Source organism: Hyperolius riggenbachi, chromosome 5 (genome assembly GCF_040937935.1).
Source record: "Hyperolius riggenbachi isolate aHypRig1 chromosome 5, aHypRig1.pri, whole genome shotgun sequence".
NCBI lineage: Eukaryota > Metazoa > Chordata > Amphibia > Anura > Hyperoliidae > Hyperolius > Hyperolius riggenbachi.
In genome coordinates this window covers 189,659,290-189,683,541 of record NC_090650.1, presented here as the reverse complement: position 1 = coordinate 189,683,541, position 24,252 = coordinate 189,659,290, and the positions used below count along the sequence as shown (strand labels likewise).

The following is a 24,252-nucleotide window of genomic DNA, read 5'->3' as shown; positions in this document are numbered from 1 at the left end:
AGAGGAGGAGATGGCAGCACCACTAGAGTTGAACTGCCACTCAGCCAAGGAGGAGGAGGAGGATGAAAGCGAAGAGGATGTAGCAGGAGGAGAAGGAGAGGAGGTGGCAGGGGGCCTGCCTGCAAGCCATGGAGGTGTCACAAGTTAGTCCGCCGCGCAGCCAAGTACTCCCTGCTTGCCATCGCTCACCAGGTTGACCCAATGGGCAGTGTACGTAATGTAGCGGCCCTGCCCGTGCTTGGCAGACCAGGCATCCGTAGTCAGGTGGACCCTTGACCCAACCCTCTTCGCCAGAGATGACACCACTTGCCTCTCAACTGCACAGTACAGTTTGGGTATGGCCTTTTTAGAAAAATAATTGCGGCCTGGTATCTTCCACTGCGGTGTCCCAATGGCCACAAATTAACAGAAAGCCTCAGATTCCACCAGCTTGTATGGTAATAGCTGGCGAGCTAATAGTTCCGCCACGCCAGCTTTCAGACGCCGGGCAAGAGGGTGACTGGTAGAAATTGGCTTCTTACGCTCAAAGATTTCCTTCACGGACACCTGGCTGCTGTGGGCAGAGGAGCAGTAACCGCTCAAGGGCAGAGGCAGTGTGGAGGAGAGTGGCTGTGAAGGTGCAAGGGAGAAAGCGGCTGAAGATGATGCACATGAAGGAGGAAGAGGAGACGGAGGGTGGCTTGTCTTTTGGGCGCTGCTTTTCCTCAGGTGTTCTTGTCATAGCTGTTTGTGCTTTTCTCCAGTAAGGCACTTGTCCCTACATGAGTGTTGGCCTTTCCACAGTTCAATTTTTGGAGGCAGAGACAACAGATGGCTTTGCTCCGATCTGAGGCACACACGTTAAAAAATTTCCAAACCACTGAGCCCCCCTGGGGTGATAGCACTATGGTGGCATCAGCAGCTGACATTGAAGGGCATGTTGGCTGGCTGTCCATAGCTGGCGATACATGGCGCCGGACACTGCCCCCAGCTGTTTCTGAGGACCAGCTCCCTCTGCTTCTTTCATGGACTCGTTTCCTCCTACTCCTCTCTGACTCCCCCTCTGAACTGTCCCCCTGGTCATCTCCTCTATTGGGAACATATGTGGCATCCGTACAATAATCATCATAATCCTCCTGCCCAGCTTTGCTTTCCTCAGACACCTTCAAAACTGCACCAACACCAGGTACTTCATCATCGCCCTCCTCACACGTTACGTCCATACTATCGCCACCTAACTCAGACATATGAGGTGGTGTAACTTGCTTAGCGCCTTCATCTTGTTGTAGCAGTATTGGCTGTGAATCAGTGATTTCCACACCAAGCAACTCCTGCGAAGTGTCAAATGCAGCGGATGTGGTGCTTGTAGTAGTGCTGGTGGCTGCGGCAGATGAGGTGTTCTGTGTTAAATACTCAAGCACGTCCTGACAATCTTGGGAAGTTGTGGCACGTGCCTTCTTCTGAGCACTGTACTTTGGGCCATGGCCGCACAAAATCACATCAACACGACCTTGCACAGACCTGCCGGTGCCAGGTGGCCTTCCTCTGGGTCTGCCTCTACCTCTTCCTCTACCTGGTTTGTCCATTTTGTCTATCTCAGGGGGATGCTAGGTATATGCATTGAGGTGGGTTCACTGAACACACAATGTAGTTATATGCAGTGAGGTGGGTTCACTAAACACAAAAGGTAGTTATATGCAGTGAGGTGGGTTCACTCAACACAACAGCTAGGTATATGCAGTGAGGTGGGTTCACTGAACACAAAAGGTAGTTATATGCAGTGAGGTGGGTTCACTCAACACAAAAGGTAGTTAGATGCAGTGAGGTGGGTTAATGCAATGTGAACAAGGCCTGAAGGCTGAAGTGGTTAAAGCGGACCTAAACTCAGAAATTCCTCTCTGCTCTAAAAGATACGCGAAAGCATAATAACATTTAAAATCAGGCCCCTTTTTAGGACCGTGCGGCCCGTGCGGGCGCCCTGGGCGCCGAAGGAGTTGTGGGCGCTGCAATGGAGGGGGAGTCAGCCGTGGGGAAGGCAGCCCGACCTCTCCCTCCCTTCGTCGTTGCGGGCGCCCTCCGTGCTCCCCCCTCCGAGTCTGACTGAAGGGAAGCGCTGTCACCGCTGTGTAGGGAGGGGCAACTCACCTCCCTGGATCCAATCGCAGCCGGTCTCCTCTTCTGTCTTCTCTTCATACTAGCCACTGATACACACGCTGCTTCCGGCTACAGGGAGGGAGCAGCGTGTGTATCAACGGCTAGTATGAAGAGAAGACAGAAGAGGAGACCGGCTGAAATTGGATCCAGGGAGGCGAGTTGCCCCTCCCTACACAGAGGTGACAGCGCTTCCCTTCCCTGCAGTCAGACTCGGAGGGGGGAGCACGGAGGGCGCCCGCAGTGAGGAAGGGAGCGAGAGGTCGGGCTGCTCTCCCCGCGGCTCCCCCCTCCATACTGGGGGGCACCTACCTAATCTAACCTATACTGGGGGCACCTACCTAATCTAACTAACTCCTACCTAATCTAACCACACTGGGGGGGGGGGGGGGGGGGGGCTCCTACCTAATCTAACCACACTGGGGGGCACCTATCTAATCTAACCTATACTGGGGGCACCTACCTACTCTAACCACACTGGGGGGGGGGACACCTACCTAATCTAACCTATACTGGGGGGCACCTACCTAATCTAACCACACTGGGGGGCACCTACCTAATCTAACCACACTGGGGGGCACCTACCTAATCTAACCACACTGGGCGGTATCTACCTAACCTATACTAGGGGGCACCTACCTAATCTAACCTATACTGGGGGCACCTACCTACTCTAACCACACTGGGGGGGGCACCTACCTAATCTAACCTTTACTGGGCGGCACCTACCTAATCTAACCACACTGGGGGGCACCTAACTAATCTAACCTATACTGGAGGGCCCCTACCTATCTAACCTGTATTGGGGGCACCTACCTACCTAGCCTATACTGGTGGCAACTATACTGGCTACTTATATTGGAGGCACCTACCTAACTAACCTATAATGGGGGCACCTACCTATCTAACCTAGGCTGGGGGCAACTATTCTGACTCCCTATATTAGAGGCACCCACCTAGCTAACCTGTACTGGGGGCACCTACCTATCTAACCTATACTGGGGGCAACTATACTGGCTACCTATACTGGAGGCACCTACCTGGCTAACCTATACTGGGGTCAACTATACTGGGGCACCTATGCCTGGCTACCTATACTATGCCTGGCTACCTATACTGGGGGGACCTATAACTGGCTACCTGTACTCAGTGCAACTAGAACTGGCTAACCTATACATAACTGGCTCTGCGGGGGGGGGGGGGGGGGCGCAATTTTAACACCCTCGCCCTGGGTGCATTTTAGCCTAGAAACTGCCCTGTTTAAAATCCTCCCTGGCTTTCAATTTCCCCAGGATTTCTGTGCAAAAAGTGATAACATGTATTTTTAAAACTTTTTTTTTTCCTGTAACTTGCCAAAATGTGTCAAGCAAGGGTCTAGTATACAGTGCAGGAGAGTATTGATGTGTATGCACGTTTATACTGTTCACAGCAAGTTTTTATGAACGGACATATCTGTCCATACTGCTAGGGAGGATTATAGAAAACATTTCTTTGTTACAACTGATACAAATCCTAAAATAAATCTGCACTGCTTCTACTTCCTGTTTTCATGGAAGCAGACATATTGTTAACATCCTGTACTTTCTAATGCTGTGCCGTGGCAGTCATGTGACACGGGAGTGAGTAAATTACAGATTGTGATTAGATACAAATGAGGAGGAATTTAACAGGCTAAACTCTGCAAATATATACTATGTGCATTTCTCTATGCTTTCCTGCTGTCCTGTGCAAGAGTTCAGGTCCACTTTAAGTAACTATGACCCCTGCCTAAGGGCCCATTCGCACTGGGGATCACAAAACGCTTGCAAAATTGCTGGCGTTTTGTGACGGGAATTTTTTCACAGTTAACACGTATTTCTTACTGGCCATTTTTGCTATTTTTGAGAGATGATAATTCATGGTTTCTTAACATTTCAATTGCGATCACTAAAAAATGGCTAAAAGGTGCTACATGCACCGTGTTTGTGTTTATTGTGAATTGCCAGCAATCGCGGCAGTGAAATCACTGCCATATACTTTTAATTACACTAGTATTTTTGAAAGTGCTAGAGATCACCGGCGTTTCGGCATTCGGCGGTAAATGACGGAAATCGCCTCAGTGTAAATGAGCATTTAAAGTGTACCACAGCAAAATGACATTTTACAAAGTTTAATAAAAGTTTTTGCTTTGAAATTTTTAAAATAGATTTTCTCAAAAACTGCAAGGTCTTTTTGAACGATTTTTTCACTTGTTCCCACTATTTCTCATAATAAACACAACAATTTTGGTGACAATATCATGTATGGGGGCTTTGCTGTTAACTGCTAAAGTAATTATGTAAAATTACAAGTGGATTACTTAAAAACCTAATTTTGAAATCATAATTACATGTGGCCGTAATTGCAAAAGTTTCCACAAAATATTGCATAATCGCAATTTGCAGATTATGATAATCACTATTACTCCTTGGGTACAGTGCCTCAAAAGATGCTGGTGCAACAGCAATATTAATGTAAAATAATTATTTCCCTTTAACTGTTTACATTTTGATGGGATTTGCATCTTTGGACTATTCATTTTAAAATGAGTAGTTGTACAATTGTCAAAGATTGTGTGAGCAATCCAAAAGGAAGAGATAGTAGCCGTATCTGTCCTCTTTCAGTAACATCAGTGTGAAAAGAGCACAGGGTTGGGATGCAATGTAACATGTGACATCCAACAAGAGGGGGATGAAGTTTTCATAGATAGAAGACATGCATGCACAGCTGTGGGGGCGGTGGGGATGCCATATTATATATATATAACACCAGCATTCTTTTTTCTCTCTATAAAGCTTCTTCTCTGGTACCTCCCATCTTATTATGACGCCTTAAGGTAAAAGCTCCTGCCATTTTTATACCAGATATAGAAGAGGGGGAGGAGTGGAGGATGTTTGCAAAGCAGAATCAAACGTGGTCATGTTGTCAAATCTGTGTTTTCTGCTTGTCAATCTGCTCGGATTCAGCAGAGACGTGTCTGGCTTCCCAAGCATCTAGTGCGCAGACGCTCAGCAGACAGTGCAGCTCAGTGACATGCTCCTGGATGTAGCAAGGGGATTACCTTTTCATTCTATCTACCAGATTTTCCACCTAGTTGTTTTGTTCTTATCTTCTGTGTCGCTGTCTTCTTATTTCACAACTTGCCTCATTGATTCGTTCATAGTCACTGCAGCAACAAGCATTTCTCTATTTTTTTTCTCACACATTCATTTCTATAACTGACTCTTTCTCCAACACCATACAATATATGCAAAGTCTGTTTGCCTTTTTGTGCATTTGCTCTCATCAGTTCCCTGAGCCCTCAGATGCCATAGAATCCTCATGCACCCCTAGCCATCCATCCATCTGATACAGAGTACGTTGGTACAGTCTAATCTACCTTCATCCCGGCACCAGCGCTGTCAGCCCTGCTGATGTGCTCTCAGATGATCACTTGTCAGCTCAGATGAACAGAAGAAAAGGACTTTGTGTTTTCGAATTGGGTTTATGAATGGCACTGATATGGAGGAAATACCGTTTCAGAAAGTCAAAACCAGAAGGAAGAAATGCCACTGTTCCCCCTCCCTCCCTCTGGATGCCATCGCATGTGAAGACGAGTTTGACTGCAAAGAGCTGGAATCTCTATTCCAGAATTACAACCTAAAGCTGGAGCAAACCTCAACCTTGAAGGCTCTTGCTGTTTTAATTATTATGACAGCAACGTTAGCATTGGTGGAGTTAACGTCTGGACCTAGCTTAACCATTTCCAAAGGGTCTCACCCTGTGCACTGTATCATTTTTGTATCTCTTTTCATTGTCACAAATGTCAAATATCTCCAGGTAACGCAGCTTCAGCAAATCGTCAAGCTTACTTTGCTTTTCAGCTTCACTTTTTCCTTCTTGTGTTGCCCTTTTTCACTGGGATCTTATGGCTTGGAACCCCCCTCATCATCAGATCAAGGAATGTGGCAATTGATGCTGGTGACGTTTGTTTCCTATTCATTGCTTCCAGTTAGGACCCTGCTGGCAATTGTTTTTGGGTTCATGGTGTCCATTTCTCACATGATAGTTACAGCCACATCAGTCAACGTTAAAAGACAAAAGCTCTGGAGAATGGTAAGTGTCTTACTATTAAAGTATTGAAGCCTCACAATACTGTGTGCAATGAATGAACTAAGAGACGGAGCTGTGTACCAACAGGAGGTCACTGACAACTCCCTATGCCAGGAGGGAGCGAGGAACTGACAATGTGAGCTGGCTGGCAAGGTTTACCTGCTTATAATCATAGCAGGTTAGGCAGCTCTAAGAAAAAATAACAGTCTTCATCTCTATAACTTATTTGATACGCTTTCAAGAGTCATGAAAAACTGAAAGTATAAAGTCGGTATTTGTCAGTAAATCTGGTTGAAACAAACCTTGAATGTGGATTTGCATGACTAGGGAAATGCTATGTGATTTCTAATGTGAGTTATACACTGCGGAACTGTTATTAGTACACTCCATAATGTAATACAGTGATGTTGGGCCACACTCTACTGCTAAGGCAGGTTCACAGTGGGGCATTGCAGTGCAATGTAGCTGAAACAATTTAACACGCAGTAATGCACTGCAGTTGTAAGTCTGTGCAACATTCAGACTACATGTGGTGTGATGCGATCCCATGGACTCTGGAATCCCAATGTGGAGCATGCAGTGCATTACTGCATGACTTGCACGTCAATAGTGAAGCATACTTTTTATTGACTGTATTCTTCACTGTATGCGATGCAACGAGCATATAATGCAATGCGGCTTTTCCCCTCCATTGCCTTGAGTTCCGGGTTTTATAGGGAACACAACACAGCTCCCCACTGTGAACTTAGCTTTACCAGAGTATTAAAGCATAATGTTTATTCATAATAGATAAAAAAAGACCACCTAGTGTGAAATGAGGTCTCCTGTCCAGTCCCATGCTACCTGCTGCTGATAAGAAGCAGCATTTATAGGAACTGCTGCTATCAGGGTGTAGCAATAGCAGCTGCTATGGGGCCCAGGAGAGGAGGGGGTCCAGGTGGTACTTATGTATTCACCATTAACTTTCTTGTGTTTCTCCACATCAGTGCCCATGAACTATGTGCTGTGCTGATTGCATGAGAATATAAATTGCCTCATTAACTGATATCCATAGGGTAGGGGCAGGTCGTATTGCTTAAAAGTGCCTTCATCTGAGGGCTCCATAAAAGCTTTGCTATGGGGCCCCATGATCTTTATCTACACCTCTGGCTGCTATGTTATTATTTCTAAACTCTGTGCACTTGGTAATAGTGTGTTTAATTTACCCTTATGATAAATAAATTATGTATTGGTAAATGGAAAGTCAGTCTGGTTGCCTGGCTAGCTTTGAGCGCATTCTCGGATGGATTTACTATCAAGGTTAATATAAACCATATAAAACTGTTGTATATATTAAGAAGTCTAAGTGGGCTATTGCAGTGTGTCGTAACGGCCAAATTATAAGGCAGAACATCGCATTTCAATGCAAAAGTAATGCGATGTTCATAGTGCGGCCATTGCTGCGGGATTTGAGTGTGGTATCCTAACACCCTGAATGCCGGTCGTTAACCACATAATGCCGGCATTAACAGTACAGTGAAGTTTACTTTTCATTCACTGTATGCTTCACTGTATGCAACCCAATGCTCGGATAATGTGTGGCACTACTTTCCCACTGTGTTGCATTGTGTTCCCGCAATGCAAGGTAATACAAATCCTGTATACAGCGAGTTAAAATAATGCCTTCATACAAAGCCTACATACACCGAGTTAGAGTAACGCAATCAGTCACAGTGCAGTACTAAAGACAGACCCATAGAATTGTATGGGCCAGTGAGTTGACATGCAGAATTATTCTGCAACCCAACTGAGCACTGTGAACTAGCCCAAAGACATAACAGAAGGTACAAAGTAAAGTATTATGTCTGTACTGGGGAGATGTTAATGATTCTGAGTTGGTACAAATAGTATGCTAATTTTAGCAATTATGTGCATCTTGGAAAAGGATAAATCAAGTGTAATGGCTGGAAGCTACTAGAGCGCTTTTTTAAACGTTTAGGGATCGCTTTAAATCGATGGTGATTTCCATAAACGCTCTGCCAATGCAAATACATGTAACAAATTCCACAGTAGCGATTGCGATGAGCAAAATCACCATCGCAGGACATGCAGCATTATTTTGGGCGCATTTGCGCTTCAATTTAAAGTATTGAAGTGCTGGCAAATCACTCATGAATCGCTATTCACTACACATAGTAATTTGTGTGTGATTTTAAATGACTGCAAATTGTAAAAAAAAAATAATAACAATTGGAAACAACCAATCAGAATTAAAATCGCTAATCGCAAATCGCAATCACAATGGCTGGCAAAAAGCTTACACTTTTTAAAATTGCTACCAAAATCGCTGGAAAACGCTTATGAAATCGCTTACAAAACGCTAATTAAAAGTGCTAGCGATTTGCGACTTGTAGTGGGTTCCAGGCCTGAATTATAATTGGCCAATCACTGGCCAATTTTTTCCCCTCCATGTAGTATGAGGGTCAACAGATATTGAATACTATGAGCAGATAGTAAGCTCTAGTACTACATGGAATTGGTAAAATAGGTCAGTGATTGGCTATTCATAATTGAGACGGTTCCTTGGGGGCAGATGGGACACAGAGGCATGTTCTCTGCCTAATGACATGCCTCTGTGTCCTCACACTGCCGCTCTCTCCCCCCCCCCCCCCCTCCACCGCCGCGCTGGGAAAATAGAGGAGAAGGATTCCCTGTTCAAAACGCCCGCTAGGGGAGTTCCTACAGGCTTTCTAGAGCTGCCACTGGGCAGCTCTCTCTCCCTGGCCACGTCCCCACCGCTCCCCCGCCTCCCTGCACGCTGGGAGAGAGAGTTTTCTCTCCAACCAGCGTTGTGCCCCAGAAGTCATGAAAGTGAAAGTGGGCCAGTGCGGCTCACAGCAGTGGCGGAGAGTGGCGGTTTTGGTGGCTACCTGATCTGCTCAGCCCCCTATATTATTTTTACATTTTATGAGCCCACCTCGGGCTCCCTTTAAAGAGGAACTGAAGTAAGAGGTATATGGAGGCTGCCATATTTATTTCCTTCTAATCAATACCTGTTGCCTTGCAGCCCTGATGGTCTATTTCTCTGCAGTAGTATCTGAATAACACCAGAAACAAGCATGCAGCTAGTCTTGTCAGATCTGACTTTAAAGTCTGAAACACCTGATCAGCTGCATGCTTGTTCAGGGCCTATGCCTAATAGTATTAGAGGCAGAGGATCAGCAGGGCTGCCAGGCAACTAGTATTGATTAAAAGGAAATAAATATGGCAGCCTCCGTATACCTCTTACTTCAGTTCCCCTTTAAAGTACACGCTTTTAATTATGATTGGCCAATTTTGCTGCTGTCGTATGAGGGTCAACACATTTGAAATACTATGAGCATATTGTGTAGGTAATCTCTCAGGCTCAGTTCACAGTGGGACGTTGCAGAGCTGTGTTATAAAATTGTATCACTGCAATAAAAACAGCAGTGCATTACCTCTAAACACACATGTTACCAGGTACAGGAAAGTTTGATTGCATGAGAGGGCTGACATCTTGCTGAGCGCTGATCCGGAGTGGCAGTGGCGTAGCTAAGGAGCTGTGGGCCCTGATGCAAGGTTTACAATGGGCCCCCCAAGTACTCTATACATAACAATTGATACGACGCACCAAAACCTGCCAAGGACAACCACAGTGTCAGAGGTGCAAGAAGGGGATGGGGAACAGCTTGTTATTGATTACTACTATTCAAAGTATCTATAAAAGTGATTATTATGAGCACAGGACCAATAGAGAGCTTATACTGTAGTTGAGGGAGGGCCCTTCGGGGCCCTTCTGCCCCAAGGGCCCCGATGCGGTCGCAACCTCTGCGACCCCTATTGCTACGCCCCTGTGGAGCGGCGCACAGGGGAGAGCTCGGTCAAAACTTTATGCTATTGAAATCACCTGATGTTTGTGAGTGCTTTTACATTTTATATGTTTATTTTATTAAATGGTGTTGCACTGTGAGAAGCAGGGGTGCTCGCCAGGCATCACAAATTCGAATTTACCCGTGATCACAGTAGATTTTCATGGTTGCCGAATTCAAATTCGAAGAGCTGTGTTGCTGCCGAATTCGAATGTACCCGAATAGGCGCTCTCAAATTCACGTGATCACGAATTCTGCTTCGGTATCCAGGGGATGACGTCATCGGGCCAATCAGAAGGCCCCCAGCCGAGGCCCTAGCAACCAATCAGAGGAGTGGAGCCTGGCCCTCCCCCCCTCTATATAAGGTGGCGGCCATGTTGCGGAGCCCGTCCTTGCTGTGTGACTGAGCGGTACTGAGAGCATCTCCAGTGCTGCTACGTGTCTGAGCAGGTGCTTTCCTATTGTTAAACCAAGCGTTTTTGCTAATTTACACCTCATGAACACTTATATTGTACTCATTTATAGATAGCTAGTAATTTGATTTGTTTTCAGTCAGCTAGTGTATACTGTATACTGTGCTAGGCTAGTGTTAGGTCTGTGTGCAGGCTAGGCCTGCTAGACTAGGTAGCCTTAGCCTACTACTAGCTTAGGTAGGTAATGGATTATAGTTAGTTGTGTATTAGTACTAGTTTAGTTAATTTCTACTGTTAGTCTGTGAGTTTATTAGCTTCAGTACTGTGTTAGTTACTTTAGAGAGGGCAGCATCTGTTGTGATCTGTGACTGCCTGTCACATCTCTGCCTAACCCTATTGATTGTGTCCGTATGTGACAGACTTTGATTGTCAACGAGTTAGTTGTCGACTACTAGTCTACTACACTACTACTAGGGATTATAGTTAGTTGTTATTTACCTATGTACTAGTTTACCTAATTTGTACTGTTGTTAGTCTGTGCGTTTATTAGCTTCAGTAATGCTAGTTACTTTACAGAGGGCAGCATCTGATCTTTGACTGCCTGTCACATCTCTGCCTAACCCTATTGATTGCGGCCGTGTGTGACAGACTTTTATTTGTTACCGTCTGTCACACGAGTTAGTTATCGACGACTGAGTGTAGACTACACTACTGTCTGTCAGTACTACTACTATTTAAAAAAAAAAAAAAAACTTCAATTTTTTTCACCAGCCACCACCAACCGAGACTCTTTATTAAAGTTTACATCCTTTCCCGCCCTTTACACACACATATATATATATATATATATATATATATATATATATATATATATATATATATATTTATTGTTTTTCTTATTGTATTTTTATATTATTGCACAATGACTGGCAGAGGTAAAGGGCGAGGCACCACCAGGAGAGGCAACGCCATTGCTGCAGCCACTGCCAACAGCAGCAGGTCTGTGACTGGTCCGCCGACAGCCACTGACCGCAGAGTTGTGGAGGAGGGAGCAGAGGCGCAACAGCAGCGTGTTGCATCCATCTTTGCCCCAGGTCGTCGCCCTCGGCCCATTGCAGAGATTCAGGCACAGGCTGTGGTGGAAATGATGGCGGAGCAGCAAGCCACTGTTATCAGCCAGACCTCCAGTGGCAGCGAGACCAGTGCCACCCCCACCAGCTCTCCGGTCCGCAGCAGGCCTCCGCCACCGCTTGAGGTCACGTCGACCCCAGTGACCAGCCAGCCCTCACTGAGCTCGCTCTTCACCCCAGGGACCGCAAGCGTTTTCAGGGATGTTGTGGAGCAGTTTGATGAAAAGATGATGGGGCATGCAAGGAGAAGGAGTATGAGGTGGAGGAGTTTGTTTTTGGCGCACAACAACCACAATTTGATGAGGAGGAGGAGGATGGGCCTGATGCAGGGGATGTTGGGGCAGAGGAGTTGGTTGAGGCGGGCTCAGAGGGATGTTTGGGGATGATGATGATGAGGTGCTGGATCGTCCCTATGTGCAACCACCAGCACAGTTGGTTGAAGGCAGCTCATCATCATCGGAGGAGGCGTTTCTGGCATAGAGGTGCGACAGCAGCATGGCGGCCAGCACAGGGTGTGGAAGGCAGGAGCCACAGCCTGCTGCTTCAGCCGCTACCACCACCACCCGCACCAAAGCTCTTCCACAAAAAAACAGCCCTCCAAAGGCAAAAAAGCTCCTCAGCCCTCAAGCTTGAAGGGCAAGTTGAAATCCGCAGTCTGGCGATACTTCACTGTGTGCGAAGACGACAAGACCCGTGCCATTTGCCACAGTTGCAGTGCCAGTTTGAGCAGAGGTCGCGATCTCAACAAGTTGGATACCTCGTGCCTGCAGACCCACTTGGAGACAAAACATTTTCAAGACTACAGCGAGTTTCTGAAGCTGAAGGACAGTGGCGCAGGCAGTGGTCAGAGTCAGACAGCCACTGCACAGACTTCAGCAGCAGCAGCAGCATTCCACCCTCCTGCTCATCCAGCATCAGCAGCAGGGGCACAGCAACTCACTGCTCCCCCCCCCCCCCCCACACACACACACAGGCAGCCAGTCCTCAGTGGCCTCATTATCTGCTCCCTCCACAGTCGCCTCCTCTTCCTCCCATGCAGGCAAACGCCACCAGACCCTTCTCAGTGAGTGATTTCCCGGTGTGACCAAGGTGCTGCCTCCCACCAACAGGCGCATCCGAGTGTTGAATGGGTTGCTTGCCCGGGCCATGTGCTCCCAGCTCCTGCCATACTCCTTTGTGCAGAGGGGAGTGACATGAGAGCACTCCTGCAGTTGCGGATCCCAGAGTGGCAAATCCCCAGTCGCCACTATTTCTCCCGAACGGCAATCCCAGCACTGCACCGCTTTTTACATAGTTATTTTGGTTGAAAAAAGACATATGTCCATCGAGTTCAACCAGTATGAAGTACAACACCAGCCTGCTCCCTCACATATCCCTGTTGATCCAGAGGAAGGCGAAAAAACCCTTACAAGGCATGGTCCAATTAGCCCCTAAAGGGAAAAATTCCTTCCCGACTCCAGATGGCAATCAGATAAAATCCCTGGATCAACATCATTAGGCATTACCTAGTAATTGTAGCCATGGATGTCTTTCAACGCAAGGAAAGCATCTAAGCCCCCTTTAAATGCAGGTAAAGAGTTTGCCATAACGACTTCCTATGGCAATGCATTCCACATCTTAATCACTCTTACTGTAAAGAACCCTTTCCTAAATAAATGGCTAAAACGTTTTTCCTCCATGCGCAGATCATGTCCTCTAGTCCTTTGAGAAGGCCTAGGGACAAAAAGCTCATCCGCCAAGCTATTATATTGCCCTCTGATGTATTTATACATGTTAATTAGATCCCCTCTAAGGCGTCTTTTCTCTAGACTAAATAAACCCAGTTTATCTAACCTTTCTGGATAAGTGAGACCGTCCATCCCACGTATCAATTTTGTTGCTCGTCACTGCACCTGCTCTAAAACTGCAATATCTTTTTTGTAATGTGGTGCCCAGAACTAGTGTTGGGCGAACAGTGTTCGCCACTGTTCGGGTTCTGCAGAACATCACCCTGTTCGGGTGATGTTCGAGTTCGGCCGAACACCTGATGGTGTTCGGCCAAACTGTTCGGCCATATGGCCGAACTAAGAGCGCATGGCCGAACGTTACCCGAACGTTCGGCTAGCACTGTGATTGGCCGAACGGGTCACGTGTAGTGCTGGGCGAACATCTAGATGTTCGGGTTCGGGCCAAACATGGCCGCGATGTTCGGGTGTTCGAGCCGAACTCCGAACATAATGGAAGCCAATGGGGACCCGAACTTTCGTGCTTTGTAAAGGCTCCTAACATGCTACATACCCCAAATTTACAGGGTATGTGCACATTGGGGGTGGGTACAAGAGGAAAAAAAATTATGCAAAAAGAGCTTATAGTTTTTGAGAAAATCGATTTTAAAGTTTCAAAGGGAAAACTGTCTTTTAAATGCGGGAAATGTCTGTTTTCTTTGCACAGGTAACATGCTTTTTGTCGGCATGCAGTCATAAATGTAATACATATAAGAGGTTCCAGGAAAAGGGACCGGTAACACTAACCCAGCAGCAGCACACGTGATGGAACAGGAGGAGGGTGGCGCAGGAGGAGAAGGCCACGCTTTGAGACACAACAACCCAGGCCTTGCATGAGGACAAGAAGCGTGCGGATAGCAATTTGCATTTTGTCGCCATGCAGTCATAAATGTAATACAGATGAGAGGTTCAATAAACAGGGACCGGAAACGCTAACCCATCACAGATGTTCATTGTTCATGTTACTTGGTTGGGGTCCGGGAGTGTTGCGTAGTCGTTTCCAATCCAGGATTGATTCATTTTAATTTGAGTCAGACGGTCTGCATTTTCTGTGGAGAGGCGGATACGCTGATCTGTGACGATCACCAGTTATGATCCCCCTAACAGTTCCTACAATGCTAGAAAATTTGCCACTGCTGAGCAATTGCCCTTTGAAATGGTGTGAGATTTTGGAACGGTAAATAGTAGGCCCAATGAAAGCCTATTGCGGGATTTTACCAATTTTGGAGCCCTGTAACTCTGGTTTGCAGAGATGTAGAGACCCCATCTTTGGAATCCAAGTCTAACAATATGTCTTCTACCTGCATGAGACATTTCATGAAATTCAAACGTTGCTAACCGCCATGGCTGAGATTTATGTACGTCACCATCACTACCATTGAAATAGCCCAAATAAACAGGTTTTTGTGACCCTAGGCTATGACCTCTTCGGCCTAGGGGCCCGAAACTCACCAGTCATGTTCCCCCTAAGGGTCCCTACAATGCTAGAAAATTTGCCACTGCTGAGCAATTGCCCTTTGAAAAGATGTGAGATTTTGGAAAGTGAAATAGGGAGGCAATGAAAGCCTATGGGGGATTTTACCAATTTTGGACCCCTGTAACTCTGGTTTGCAGAGATGTAGGGACCCCATCTTTGGAATCCAAGTCTAACAATATGTCTTCTACCTGCATGAGACATTTCATGAAATTCAAACGTTGCTAACGGCCATGGCTGAGATTTATGTACGTCACCATCACTACCATTGAAATAGCCCAAATAAACAGGTTTTTGTGACCCTAGGCTATGACCTCTTCGACCTAGGGGCCCGAAACTCACCAGTCACGTTCCCCCTAAGGGTCCCTACAATGCTAGAAAATTTGCCACTGCTGAGCAATTGCCCTTTGAAAAGATGTGAGATTTTGGAAAGTGAAATAGGGAGGCAATGAAAGGCTATGGGGGATTTTACCAATTTTGGACCCCTGTAACTCTGGTTTGCAGAGATGTAGGGACCCCATCTTTGGAATCCAAGTCTAACAATATGTCTTCTACCTGCATGAGACATTTCATGAAATTCAAACGTTGCTAACCGCCATGGCTGAGATTTATGTACGTCACCATCACTACCATTGAAATAGCCCAAATAAACAGGTTTTTGTGACCCTAGGCTATGACCTCTTCGGCCTAGGGGCCCGAAACTCACCAGTCATGTTCCCCCTAAGGGTCCCTACAATGCTAGAAAATTTGCCACTGCTGAGCAATTGCCCTTTGAAAAGATGTGAGATTTTGGAAAGTGAAATAGGGAGGCAATGAAAGCCTATGGGGGATTTTACCAATTTTGGACCCCTGTAACTCTGGTTTGCAGAGATGTAGGGACCCCATCTTTGGAATCCAAGTCTAACAATATGTCTTCTACCTGCATGAGACATTTCGTGAAATTCAGACGTTGCTAACGGCCATGGCTGAGATTTATGTACGTCACCATCACTACCATTGAAATAGCCCAAATAAACAGGTTTTTGTGACCCTAGGCTATGACCTCTTCGGCCTAGGGGCCCGAAACTCACCAGTCATGTTCCCCCTAAGGGTCCCCACAATGCTAGGAGATTTGCCACTGCTGAGCAATTGCCCTTTGAAAAGATGTGAGATTTTGGAAAGTGAAATAGGGAGGCAATGAAAGCCTATGGGGGATTTTACCAATTTTGCACCCCTGTAACTCTGGTTTGCAGAGATGTAGGGACTCCATCTTTGGAATCCAAGTCTAACAATATGTCTTCTACCTGCATGAGACATTTCGTGAAATTCAGACGTTGCTAACGGCCATGGCTGAGATTTATGTACGTCAGCATCACTACCATTGAAATAGCCCAAATAAACAGGTTTTTGTGACCCTAGGCTATGACCTCTTCGGCCTAGGACTGCATTGAACACGACCCACGCATTGTGCGCATTCTGGACAACACCAATTACTGGGTTTATACCCTTATGGATCCACGGTACAAACACAATGTTCCAAAACTGCTTGAAGAAAGAGTCAGACAGGTCAAAATGGAAGAATACCAGCAGGCCCTTGTGGAGACTTTGGAGAGGAGATTGACATCCTCCCCCTCCTCTAGCCAGTTGTACGCCGACAGACTGACTTCCGCAAACCCAGGACGACCAGGAGGGCAGCAAACAACACAAGCCGCAGCTAGTGCCCAAAAGGGAATGGTATCGGCAGTGTCCTTGGAGTGGGAACATTTTCTGACACCCATGCAGCAGCACACAGAACAGCAAGCGTGCAGATCCACCTCCAACACCGATCGCCTGGAGAAGATGGTCAAGGACTACATGTCAGATGGCATAGCTGTGTTGAACAATCCATCTGCACCCTTCAACTATTGGGTATCGAAGCTAGACACCTGGCACAAACTGGCAATGTACGCAATAGAGGTGCTGGCTTGCCCGGCAGCCAGCGTTATGTCGGAACGCTGTTTTAGTGCTGCCGGAGGCATCGTCACAGATCGGCGTATCCGCCTCTCCACAGAAAATGCAGACCATCTGACTCAAATTAAAATGAATCAAAAAGCGTGGCCTTCTCCTCCTGCGCCTCCTCCTGTTCCATCACGTGTGCTGCTGCTGCTGCTGCTGGGTTAGCGTTGCTGGTCCCTATTTATTGAACCTCTCATCTGTATTACATTTATGACTGCATGGCGACAAAATGCAAATTGCTATCCGCACGCTTCTTGTCCTCATGCAAGGCCTGGGTTGTTGTGTCTCAAAGCGTGGCCTTCTCCTCCTGCGCCACCCTCCTCCTGTTCCATCACGTGTGCTGCTGCTGGGTTAGCGTTACCGGTCCCTTTTCCTGGAACCTCTTATATGTATTACATTTATGACTGCATGCCGACAAAAAGCATGTTACCTGTGCAAAGAAAACAGACATTTCCCGCATTTAAAAGACAGTTTTTCCTTTGAAACTTTAAAATCGATTTTCTCAAAAACTATAAGCTCTTTTTGCTAAATTTTTTTCCTCTTGTACCCACTCCCAAGGTGCACATACCCTGCAAATTTGGGGTATGTAGCATGTAAGGAAGCTTTACAAAGCACGAAAGTTCGGGTCATCGCGGCGATGTTCGGCGAACGTTCGCGAACCCGAACATCTAGGTGTTCGCCCAACACTACCCAGAACTGAATTCCATATTCCAGATGTGGCCTTACTAGAGAGTTAAACAGGGGCAATATTATGCTCGCATCTTGAGTTTTTATTTCCCTTTTAATGCATCCCAAAATTTTGTTAGCTTTAGCTGCAGCTGCTTGGCATTGAGTACGATTATTTAACTTGTTGTCAATGAGTACTCCTAAGTCCTTCTCCAAGTTTGATGTCCCCAACTGTATCCCATTTATTTTGTATGGTGCTAGTCCATGAGTACGTCCAAAATGCATGACTTTACATTTGTCAACGTTGAATTTCATCTGCCATGTATGTGCCCATATAGCCATCCTATCCAGATCCTGTTTCAATATGACACTATCTTCCTGAGAGTTGATGATTCTGCACAATTTTGTATCATCTGCAAAAATAGCAACATTGCTCACTACTGCATCTACTAGGTCATTAATAAATAAATTGAAGAGCACTGGACCCAGAACAGACCCCTGTGGGACCCCACTGCCAACAGTCTCCCATTTTGAGTACGATCCATTGACCACAACTCTTTGTTTTCTGTCCATTAGCCAGTTCCCTATCCATGAACACAGACTCTTCCCCAGTCCTTGCATCCTCAACTTTTGCACCAGACTTTTGTGGGGAACAGCTTTGCTATGGCGAACGTGGGCCGCACGCTCGATCACGCCATGAGTGAGCGGATCCACGTCACCATGGATTCATGGAGCAGCCGTTTCGAGACAGACCGCTACCTGTCCTTCACAACCCACTGGGTCAGCCTAGTGGAATGCGCCAACCAGTCGCCCACTATATGGTGCCACCATGCAGGGTCAGGGGAGAAGCAGCAGCTCCTGCCGCCAAGCGAACCCACCTCAGCAGCAGCGTGAAGGCCCGCCACTGCCAAGCGCTGCTAGAGATGGTCAGCCTTGGGAAGACCCAACTGATGGCAGCCAATGTCCTTCTCAAACTCAGGGAGCAGGAGAAGACGTGGCTGACCCCCAGAGGCCTCAGAGTCGGGATGGTGGTGTCCGACAATGCGGCCAACCTGCTGTCTGCCATCAACAGGGGACACTTGACCCACGACTTGAACCTGGTGGTGCAGAAGTTCCTGTGCACCTACCAGGGGATGGACAATCTTTTGGAAGCGGCAAGGAAAATTGTACGCACTTTCCGCCACTCAGCAGCTGCCACAGCAAACCTGGCTGACATGCAGCAGCGCGGGGGCCTGCCACAACACCGGCTAATCATCGATGTGCCAACTCGCTGGAACTCCACCCTGGCGATGTTGGAGCGGCTGTTTGAGCAGAGGAGGGCTGTCAACTTCCACATCATTGATGGTACTTTCGCTGGCACCACCAAACTTCAGCTCCTCTCCAACGCACAGTGGGGGCAGATGCAGCAGGTCTGCTTGGTGTTGGCTCCCTTCCTGCAGGGAACCAACCTGGTGAGCAAGGAGCGGGCATCCCTCTGCCAATGGGTGCCCTTTGTTTGTCTGCTGGACATGGCACTTTGTGATCTGGTAGATGTGGGAGAGGAGGCCCTGATCCAGCTAGAACAGCAGCCACCTGCGCAGTCCACCTCTGCACAGGATTTTGAGATGTTGGAGCAGGAGGAGGAGGAGTTGGAGGTCATGGATGTTGCTGCTGAGGGGAACAGCGTAGCACAGCTGCAGTGGGTGGAGAGAGGAGGAAGAGGCTCAGGGGTCAGAGGAGGAGGAGGACAGCATTGCGGCCACTGACCCTGATGTCTCTGCTGGAAGGACCACCCTGTTCCCCATGGCAGCACACATGCTGCGTTGCCTGCGCTCAGACCCCAGGGTCAAGCAGATGCGTGCTTGGGAGGACGCCTGCATCAGCATGATCCCGGACCCACGGCTGAAGGGGAAGGTGGGTCAGTTCCTGCCTGCTGGAGACCGTGAGCAGCGAACAAGGGAGTTGCAGAAGATCCTTGTTCAGCGATTGGAGGAAGCCTTCCCCCAGCCTTTCACCCCCTCTGTCCCCATCCAGCCAGGACAGCAGCCGGTGCCTGCGGCCATCAGCAGCGTCAGGCACCCAGGAGACCTGCTATCATTGACTAAGGTGCCCTACATGACGGTAGAGCAGCCGAGAGAGGAGGTGCAAAATTTACAGTCTGAGCTCTTCCCATGCAGCCTGTGTGTCTCTCTTCATGAACTGTGCTATGTGACGAATGTGCGCATGTCGTAATCTTGGGAGCGCCGAGTTCAAACTGTAAATTTCATAAAGGGACATTTCACAAATGTAAGAAACTGTGGAAAAATGTATAATACCATTGGCAAAGACAATTTTATAGCAGAAATATATATATATATATATATATATATACATATATATAGATAGATAGATAGATAGATAGATAAATAGATAGATAGATAGATAGATAGATAGATAGATAGATAGATAGATAGAGAGAGAGAGAATACACTGTATATATATATATATATATATATATATATATATATATATATATATGTTTCATTTTGTCAAATATTGTATAAATTACACGAGAGCATTGCATTTTGAACAATAATTTCATACAGAATGTACACTTTATCTGATATGAACCAATTCTCTTGTGTTAGACTGTAAATATTTTTTATGTATATTGGCTTAGTTGAAAGCACAGCCGATCGGAGACACATGTTGAGATGTATCTTGGATTTTACCGTGTGCAGCACAAATCCACACATCCACACAGAGGCAGCAACATCTGCACTCTGCACAGATGTTGTACTACTGGTACCTGGTCTTAGTGCATCATGATACTGGCGTTTAGTGTACATAGATAGCAACTGTGCAAGAGGTTCGGTGGAAGACTTTTAGTATGGGTGTCCGTTGGATAACATCTGTATAGATGTAGCCGGCTGTGTGCGTACCTCTGCTGTAAACTGTCACTAAAGATGGCCCAAACGGTTCGCCGGTGGGCAGTTCCCGGTGAATATCAGCTGTTCGGGCCTGCATCGGACGGTGAACACATGGCGTGTTTGACCAGCCCCCTATACATCATCATTGAGCTAAACTTTGACCCTTTACCTCACAGTCAGCAGACACGTGTCAGCAAATCAGCTAGCACCTCCTCCTGGACCCTCCACCCCCCCTTTAAAAACGCAGTTGTGCTGGCCATTTTGGATTTAGTCTCTGGCTGCTGTAGTGAGAGAAAGGGACAGAGCATTGCTGCAGCAGATAGGGAAAGTAACCTAGGCCTGTTTTCTCGTTCCTCGCTGACTGACTTGCTGTGAAAGAACCCCAAATAGCCAGTTTGAGGACTACTACCAGTGATGCTCGGATACCCCTTTTTATTATTCGAGTTAGGTCGAATTCGAATAGTAAATTATTCGAGTTCTGTCGAATATTCGAGTCGAATATTTTTTACTATTAGATTCGACCTCGAAATTCGAGCTCACTATTCGAGTCGGTATTCGAGCTCATTATTCGAGCTGACTATTCGAATTGGCCTTAAATAGCTTCCAACACTTGTTTTGGGGGTGAATGATGCAAGAAACATCTTTTTTTCCAAGTAACAACAGCAAGTGATTATGTGGGGATGTTCCTTTAAAAAAAAAAAAAGGTGGAAAGAGAAGTTGTGTCCAAAATTCTGTTCAGTACTGTATATACCTCTTCCTCTTCCTCTTCCTCTTCTTCTTCATCTTCTTCATCTTCTTCATCTTCTTTTTCTATATCTTCTTTTTCTATATCTTCTTCTTATTATTATTTTTCTATTTCTTCTTCTTTTTCTATATCTTCTTCTTCTTCTATATCGTCTTCTTCTTCTTCACTTATTTCTCTTCTATATTTTTTTTTAAAGAAAAGCAGCTATTTTTGAGCGTAATAAATAGCTGGTGGCGCATGGTGGAAGCGCCATTGTATGTGCTCCCTGGCAGTGGAAACACACAGACAGCAGGAGGTAAATTCAGCAGCAGCAGCAGGAGGAGGATGATTGTGTGGTAGCAGGCAGTCAATGAGGCAGGCAGCGAGACATAATAGGCTGTGGTACCTAGCGGTGGTACCAGGCCGTAAATACACAGCATGAGGTTCCAGACAGCGGTCGTGAAGCCCACATCGTGTCCAATACACAACTGGGACAACACAGTTTTCAACCCGGACACCTCTAAAAATAATATCACAAAGTATTAAAAAGTATATATATTTTTTTCGTTTTTTTAAAGAAATGCAGCTATTTTTGAGCGTAATAAATAGCTGGTGGCGCATGGTGGAAGCGCCATTGTATGTGCTCCCTGGCAGTGGAAACACACAGACAGCAGGAGGTAAATTCAGCAGCAGCAGCAGCAGGAGGAGGATGATTGTGTGGTAGCAGGCAGTCAATGAGGCAGGCAGCGAGACATAATAGGCTGTGGTACCTAGCGGTGGTACCAGGCCGTAAATACACAGCATGAGGTTCCAGACAGCGGTCGTGAAGCCCACATCGTGTCCAATACACAACTGGGACAACACAGTTTTCAACCCGGACACCTCTAAAAATAATATCACAAAGTATTAAAAAGTATATATATTTTTTTCGTTTTTTTAAAGAAATGCAGCTATTTTTGAGCGTAATAAATAGCTGGTGGCGCATGGTGGAAGCGCCATTGTATGTGCTCCCTGGCAGTGGAAACACACAGACAGCAGGAGGTAAATTCAGCAGCAGCAGCAGCAGGAGGAGGATGATTGTGTGGCAGCAGGCAGTCAATGAGGCAGGCAGCGAGACATAATAGGCTGTGGTACCTAGCGGTGGCACCAGCCCATAAATACACAACAGGAGGTCCCAGACAGCGGTCGTGAAGCCCACATCGTGTCCAATACACAACTGGGACAACACAGTTTTCAACCCGGGCACCTCAGAAAAATTAAACCTTTTTTTTTTTATTGGGTTTTTTTTTTTTTTTTTACGGCAAATTTAACAGATAGCTATTGTTGGACGTAATAGCTGGTGGCAGAGTGGCAGCAGAAGGTAAATCTGTGTACCCTGGCAGTGGGAAACACAGACCGACAGCAGCAGCAGCAGGAGGAATGGAGGAGTAGTGTGAGTGTGGCAGCAGGTAGGCAGCGTGACATAATAGCCCTGGTACCTAGCGGTGATACCAGGGCTGTAAATAAACACAACAGGAGGTCCCAGACAGCGGTCGTGCAGCCCACATCATGTCCAATACACAACTGGGACCACACAGTTTTCAACCCGGGCACCTCAGAAAAATTAAACCTTTTTTTTTTTTTTATTGTTTTTTTTTTTTTTTTTACGGCAAATTTAACAGATAGCTATTGTTGGACGTAATAGCTGGTGGCAGAGTGGCAGCAGAAGGTAAATCTGTGTACCCTGGCAGTGGGAAACACAGACCGACAGCAGCAGCAGCAGGAGGAATGGAGGAGTAGTGTGAGTGTGGCAGCAGGTAGGCAGCGTGACATAATAGCCCTGGTACCTAGCGGTGATACCAGGGCTGTAAATAAACACAACAGGAGGTCCCAGACAGCGGTCGTGCAGCCCACATCGTGTCCAATACACAACTGGGACAATACCGTTTTCAACCCGGGCACCTCAGAAAAAGTAAACCTTTTTTTTTTTTAATGGTTTATTTTTATTTTATTTTTTTACAGCAAATTACACAGATATAGCTATTGTTGGACGTAATAGCTGGTGGCAGAGTGGCAGCAGCAGAAGGTAAATCTGTGTACCCTGGCAGTGGGAAACACAGCAGACAGACAGCAGAAGGGCAGTACACAGCAGCCCACTGTAGGTGTAAAATGTGTGGCTACAGGCGACGTAATAGTCAAACTGAACCAGGCTGGCTTAGTAGTGAGCAGGAGCCAGGAGGTGGTAAAGGGTGGTAAGGCATATTAACGATGGTTCCAGCAGCCAGTTCATGTCCCCCTCTCGCCGACAACAGGGGCCAGGAACTCGCCTTCCACCCATGCCTGGTTCATCTTGAGAAACATCAGTCTGCCCACAGACTTGTGAGACAGACGTGAGCGTTTCTCGGTGACCACGCCACCAGCTGCACCTAAGCAGCGCTCGGACAGCACGCTGGAAGGGGGACAGGACAGCACTTCCAGGGCGTACTGCGCCAGCTCGCTCCAGATCTCCAGGCGCTTGACCCAATACTCCATGGGATCAACAGGGGCAACGCTGTCAAGCCCGCTGTAGGACCCCATGTAGTCAGCCACCATGTGGGTCAGGCGCTGGCTGTGACCGGAGGAGGATGCTGCTGCATGCACCTCCTCTCTAGTCACTGCTGCCGGAGCCTCTACAGTCCTGTAGAGCTCGTTGCTGAGAGACAGCAGGTCTGTGGGGCGCTTGCTGCTGGATGCAGGCACCTGCTGCTGCCTCTGTGTTGGCTGGACAGTGGGGGTGGAAGGCTGGGGGAAGGCTTCCTCCAAGCGCTCAACAAGGGCCTGCTGCAAGCTCCTTATTTGTAGCGCTGGGTCTCCTCCTGCAAGAGGCAGGAACTGGCTCAACTTCCCCTTGAGGCGCGGGTCCAACATCATGCTGATCCAGATGTCCTCCCTCTGCTTCATCTGGATCACCCTGGGGTCCTTGCGCAGGCACGTCAGCATGTGCGCTGCCATTGGGAAGAGGCGGGCCACGTGTGCTGGCACATCGACGGCAGTGCTGTCCTCATCCTCTTCCTCTGCCGCCTCATCCTCTCTCCACCCCCGCACCAACTCAGCTGCGCTGTGCTGATCCCCCTCATCAGCAGCAAGGTCAGG

The 24,252-nt window shown here is 47.1% G+C and overlaps 1 protein-coding gene across 1 annotated transcript in view; it reads left to right on the top strand.

The window, feature by feature from the left end:
- Nucleotides 1-5,065: 5,065 nt before the first annotated feature.
- Nucleotides 5,066-24,252, top strand: part of ADCY1 (adenylate cyclase 1) — a 643,071-nt gene continuing 623,884 nt past the window's right edge. The window contains exon 1 of the mRNA XM_068236507.1: nucleotides 5,066-6,243. Within this exon, the coding sequence (XP_068092608.1) occupies nucleotides 5,635-6,243 (609 nt within the window). The 5' untranslated portion in view covers nucleotides 5,066-5,634. The remainder of the gene's footprint in view (nucleotides 6,244-24,252) is intronic.